General features: G+C 39.8%; 1 protein-coding gene across 1 annotated transcript; it reads left to right on the forward strand.

Moving 5' to 3' along the window:
* The first annotated feature begins 714 nt into the window (after nucleotides 1-714).
* LOC136754663 (chymotrypsin-C-like) lies at nucleotides 715-5,379 on the forward strand. The gene is made up of 8 exons (XM_066710693.1): nucleotides 715-774; nucleotides 913-1,001; nucleotides 1,220-1,317; nucleotides 2,828-2,956; nucleotides 4,121-4,257; nucleotides 4,582-4,727; nucleotides 4,840-4,992; nucleotides 5,307-5,379. Exons 1-8 carry the CDS (start codon nucleotides 735-737, stop codon nucleotides 5,322-5,324), a joined length of 810 nt encoding a protein of 269 aa, XP_066566790.1. The 5' UTR covers nucleotides 715-734; the 3' UTR covers nucleotides 5,325-5,379.
* Nucleotides 5,380-6,420: the final 1,041 nt, after the last annotated feature.

The following is a 6,420-nucleotide window of genomic DNA, read 5'->3' on the forward strand; positions in this document are numbered from 1 at the left end:
GGTCGATGTTGAGCAATCTAAGATAATGAGAGGGAATTCAGCACACCGGCTCATTGAGAACCACTGCAGGTGTTTGCAGATCTACCACACATGAACTTAATCTTCGCTTGTTGTTAAGCTGAATTGCAGGGCTGGAATCGAAGCTGCAAATTAGACGTCCTACGACAATTAAAGTGTGTGAGCTCCTTATTCCCAGTTCAATTCACAGGACAGAGTGTTCTGCTCTTGCCACATGTAAGCCTTGTAGTACCTTGTAGTGCCTTTTTATACTCTATATGCAAGCAAAAAAAATCCCCGTACCCACCTGATAAAACAGTACATATTGAATCAAGGCAGAATGAAACAACTCCTGTGGGAATGACTGTTAGAAGTGAAATGAAAATGTTGAAATAGAAATTGTATTATTAGTAGTATAATTATTATGATCATCATCAAAAATAATAACTGCAGTAATAGTAATAGGAGAAAAAATAATCTATTTGTTGATTACTATTGTCCAATACATTCATGTACATATTGTTGCTTTATATAATATTTATTTATATTTATTAATACAGAGTTTATGATGACGTGTATATTCTCCAAAAATCATGTAAAATATTTACCCAGAGTAGCCTTGACTTTTACCAATTGGAGGCCTACAAGCTTATCAAGCAGCCCTGCCAAGATAAGGGTCACTATTTATAAAAGCAATCCTGAACTTTGCATTACCTCGCTGCTGGAAAACCATCGAAATGATACCTGTTGTACTGGCTTCCATTCTCCTCGCCACCGGTAAGCGAATCTTGGGTCTGGAAATAGTCAAAAACATGATGTAGAAATGCATAATATATTGTATTATACATTTATTTGAAGTAAACTATCCAACAAATTGTCTTTAAAACAGTTTTTCATGTCTCTGTGCTGTTTCAGCCTATGGGTGCGGTGTGCCTGCCATTGAGCCCTCTGTGACCAGGGTGGTGAATGGAGTTGATGCCCGTCCCCACAGCTGGCCCTGGCAGGTAAGAGCTGTCAAAGGACTTTCTGTCCTTTGTGATGTTTTCTGATTGCTTATTCTGTGACTGCAAAATGTGTTTTAGTCAAAATACCTGTCAGAATATTGCTCTCTACCCATGAGTGACTCACTGTGCAAGAACAAGCAGGGCAGGATAGGTCAAGCAGGTGTTGAAGTGGGGTATTTTTATTTTGGTCTCCTTCTCCATCTTTCCTTGCTCTCAAGATCTCCCTTCAATACTTGAAAAATGATGAATGGAGACACACCTGCGGAGGCTCCCTGATTGCCACCAATTGGGTAATGACTGCTGCTCACTGTATCAAGTAAGTCGATTTGTTGAGAAAAGAATACACTGCAATGGCACTGAAAATAAAGACAGTCTATGGATAATATTGACTGTTTATAACGCTGAACAACATGTAATTTTATACTCATCTTAATTTGCGCAAGCTGTGAATTAACAGTGTCCCACCTTTATTAGGATTCATCATGCCATTCCTTTCAGAGCATTCAGGTGGAATTGGAAATTGTAAATTGCACTCAAACGGCCGATCAAGTGGGAAACTCAGGATTCTGGATGATACACGAGTTTATGATATTTTACATACTATGCGACCTTCTTTCAGGACATTATGTCTAATTTATTAGGACAAGAACAGGGAAAGTGGCAGATGAATATTGTACAGTGACATTCACAGCTAAATATTGCAATGGTAGATGTGAATGTAGCCTATAAACGTGAAAGAATAAAACACCTACCTGATATGTTTCCTATCTTGTTCCCGCCTCTTTGATAGGAAAGCAGAACAGGTAAACAGGTGTCTATGTGCTTCTTAAAACACATTAGCAGCAACAAAATAATCTTTTGTCGTATATCAGTGGTCTCTGATTTCTGTATTTCAGTCTGATTTGTCTGCCGTCACTTGAATGGACTGAAGTCGTATTTACCACATGACCAAATTCTACGTACGCCTTTCGGATGAACGCCAGTACGCAGCATGAATATTATTGGAAAATCTGGCATATTCTAACAGGGCAGGTACCAATAACACTGCCAAACCTCATTAGCTCATGCGTGGATATAATGGAAAGAACATCAAGATATAAAAAAAATAGATCTGATGACAGGAGGACATGCTGCCCCACACTGGAGCATCACGTCCACTCCATCCGTCACAGTTCTCTATTCCAGATTGGTGCCTAGCAGACAATCGTCTTGGTTTTGACTCTCACTGTGTCGATCATCATGACACACAGTTTCAAGAACCTGTCGAATTATCAGCTAATGGATAACTAAACCCTTTCATTAATAGTCTTTTCAATTAAATATTGACTGGAACATTTGGAGAACCTGTCAGGTGGCATTGTGTGATTTGGGATCTCTGACAAAGCATTCATCTTCACTGCTGGATGAAACCGTTCCCAGCTGGGTGAGCAGCTTGCGAACCCATGTGGCTGTTTCTACAGTGTAGCAGAAATGAGGATGAAAATTTTTTCATTTAAAGTCATGTAAACAGTCAATGTAAAACATCCCCTTAAATATCCCTATATGTTAATATTTTTACAATTCCACCTTAAGAATCCGATTTATTGACTAGAGGCCTTAAAGTCCCTTTGAAGACATCTTGAGAGAATTTAACCTAGACAGTTACACAGTTGACTATTTAACTAACACACTTTTACATTACATGTGCACAAACACTGTTGTTTAGTCTTCCATGTGATATTTATTTATGTATTGATTAACATACTGATGTATCTAAACCAAATACTTATTTTGTGAACATTTACTGTAAATTACCCATTTTGACACCAAATCACCCCACTTTGCAGCAAGGCATTCACCTACAGAGTTGTAGTTGGGAAGCACAATCTTCTGGCTGATGAACCTGGATCCAAGGCCATTGCGGCAGAGCAGCTGTTTGTCCACGAGAAATGGAATCCCATTTTTGTCGTCCTGGGGTAAGGACTGCCGTGTACATCACATGTCCTTCCACATCGTGCCACTACAGCAGAGGGCTGTCTTTCCATCTGCCTTCTTCCCTGCACAGCAGTCAGACCTCCATGCAGCAAGTGTGTGATAAACAGGCTGCCTGTCGTTGAAATGAGCACAAGTGCTTCGTTGATGAAGGCCTTCATTGGGTTCTGGTTTCCTTTTCCCCATTTTTCTCACTTACCGTAGTATTTAGCTGTTGCTTATTGATCCAAGACACACAAATGCTATAAACTCCACTTACTAAACTAGGCAAAAGGTGACAAAGTAACACATTTCTGTTTATCTATAGCTGACTTGTTTAAAGCAGGTAGGTGAGCAGATCAATTGAATGCTCATGAGATTTTTATTAAATGAACTGCATTGAACTTTAAACTTTATTTATTGAGTTTTATTTTGTTGGCTACAATTGCATTCCCGAAGTCAACTGAAAAATACCAAGAAAATGTAATGTAGTGCCCTGCTGAGGGAGTAACTTAATCACTTTAGTAATGTTTCAGATTACAGTTCAATAATTACCAGGCGGTCCTCTAGCCCTGGAGAACTGAATCTTGGCAAACTGTGCATAGGCCAGAACATTATTATTTCAGCTCCCAAGCCCAGATGAAATTTATGTTCTGCATAATAGGCTTCCCTTCACCCTCATCACACAGTTTGCCACATCTTCCTCATAATGTGTCTATCCATCTTGTCGTGTTTCTAGATCCAGCTGAATGTTTGTCATCTTTCATTATACATTGCAGAAGCAGTGCTGAGTTTCGTGTTACTTTATTTGGAAAAAATAATTGTTCCAATTCAGTTTTGTTTTTTGATTAAGACAATCAATCTAAAATGAAACAACTCAGACATGTTTTGAAAAAGAAAAGTACAGTAACAGCCATCATTTATCCCACAGCTGTCAATATCTAATGTCTGCTATATAGACTTTTCTAATGAAACAAAGCTTAGGGAGAATTCATCTGTTAACAGCGAGGGTTTTAGAATCCTGGTTCCTGACACTCTGCAGAATTAGGCTGTAAATCCATTTCGGCGAGTGTGAACTGAGCTGATGCAGTGCATCCCATGGAGCTGCACGTCGAAGAATATCCATAAAAAGGTATTAAACTGAACCCCTTTATTTTTCTCTTCCAAAGCAATGACATTGCTCTGATTAAGTTGGCTGAGCACGTTACCCTCAGTGATCAGATCCAGCTGGCCTGTATTCCTCAGCCTGGAGACATCCTGACCAACAACTACCCCTGTTACATCACTGGCTGGGGCAGGCTCTACAGTAAGGGTTATTTTTTGCAATTTACTATCTGGTTATGTGTCCCTATTTACATATTTTTGTGTGGATGTTCGAGCATCTTCTGTTAATTAGACCTTGAAGGTAATGGGCACGATTCCCTGCTGAATATCAAATAGCACAGAATAAAACAAAATGATGAAACTGCCACTATGGTGTAATTACAATGTTATTACACATTCTAGCATGTTTCAAGTCATGGCAGTATTTGAACGCAAGGTTTGTATTTCAACCAGCGTCCAGCTATGTCGAGAATTGAATGCTCAGTTGTTACTCTTGCACAAAATCATGGCCTTGCTTGTGTTTCAGCTAATGGCCCCATTGCTGACAACCTGCAGCAGGCCCTTTTGCCCGTGGTCGACCACGCTACCTGCACGAAGCCCGACTGGTGGGGCCCTGCCCTGAGAACCAGCATGGTGTGTGCCGGAGGAGATGGCATCGTGGCTGGATGCAACGTAAGTGTGACTGGATTGACTGCAATTCTGACACACATGTTATGTGGTAACATGGTAAAAAACAGTGGTAAAAGCCCATAATTCCCTGTCTCACTTCCTCTGGTTCTCACAGGGTGACTCCGGTGGCCCCCTGAACTGCAGAAATGCTCAGGGCATCTGGGAGGTGCATGGCATCGCCAGCTTTGTCTCTGGTCTGGGCTGCAACTACGAGAAGAAGCCCACCGTCTTCACTCGCGTGTCTGCTTTCAACGACTGGATCTCCCAGGTACTGCACCTCCTGTTGAGCACTTGTGACTTGGTTGCCATTGCATTTTCATGAGGAATATTTTCAGAATAAAGTTCACAATTTTCTCCTTCCCTAATTGTAAGAGCTTTAAATGTGATTTCTCTTCCTGTCCTCATGCCAAGGAATTTAAATGAATGTTAGAGAGCTTACACAGAAACAAACTGGCATCTTCTCTTTGGTGGCAATTCAAAGACAGGCACAGACACAATCTGGCTTTTGTGTTTTTCAAAGCCTGCCTCATCACACACTTTACATCACACACTGTTATAACTTAGCTTTTTCTCTTTTTTCAGACCATGATGAGCTACTGAAAGCATCCCCGAATGATTATGTCTGTATCCATGCAATAAAACATCTGCACATTAATATCCTGTTGAGCTGTTTTCTTTTCCCTCTACTACCCCAATATAACATCTGTAAATTAGACTTTTTATGTATTGCTCTCTACATGTTAATTGTTGAGTGCCCGGAGATCTATTTGCTCTACAACTTCAGTAGTAGTGCAGGAATGTTGGGGGAGGTGTTGGAGAGTTTTCCCATCTTTGTTCTTTCTTTTGTCGCGTTTCACGGCCCTGGAGGACTGAGTTAAACACTTCAGACGAATGAACCATGGACCTCCACATAAGCCATATTGTGGCGGTTTATTATTATTATTAATATTATATTATTACGCATAGATTGTCAGGCTATTTGAAATAGCAGTTAACACATATAACAGTTAATCGCAAGTACAACACAGTTCGGGTCGGGGTTACGGGTAGGGTAACAGGCTAGGTTTGGGGTTAGGGCTCATACATCTGATCAACATCAGAACTCAGGGGAAGTGCATTCATATGTTATTCCTGTGGGATGTATGCATGACTGTAAAGAGATAACGAAATAGGATGTTTTTGTATCTACATATTAATTTAAGAATGTATTTCTTTAATATCACTTTACGGAAGATGTAGTCACCACTTGTTTAGTTAAATCATTCATAAAAAACTCAAAGGACTGTAAAAATTTTATTAAAATCTAAAATATTGATGACACAAGTGAGTGTATGCATTGCTTTTGTTTAATTTCCTGCTTGTCATAGGATACCCTACTGAGTTTGCAAGGTGTCCTCTTCCCCTTTGCCTTCATCCTCAAAGAGTTGGGCTTTGTTTAACTGTGTTCTTGAGTTTATATTAACATGTCTTCTCAGTTTGAAAGGGTTTTATTAAATGTGCATATTGATTTCAGGTGATAAACTCCTACCTACAAAATGTGTCCTGCCAGCTGGACATTCCTCTGTTTCTTTTAAGTTTTTTAATGAGTTTTGTAAATAATTGAGTGTTGATGCAATAAATCAAACAGCTCTGGATAGCAAAGGATAGATTGTTGGCTTGAAAGCTCATATTGCAGTCTGTCACAGAGATTAGGTTT

This window comes from Amia ocellicauda, chromosome 8 (genome assembly GCF_036373705.1).
Source record: "Amia ocellicauda isolate fAmiCal2 chromosome 8, fAmiCal2.hap1, whole genome shotgun sequence".
Taxonomy (NCBI): domain Eukaryota; kingdom Metazoa; phylum Chordata; class Actinopteri; order Amiiformes; family Amiidae; genus Amia; species Amia ocellicauda.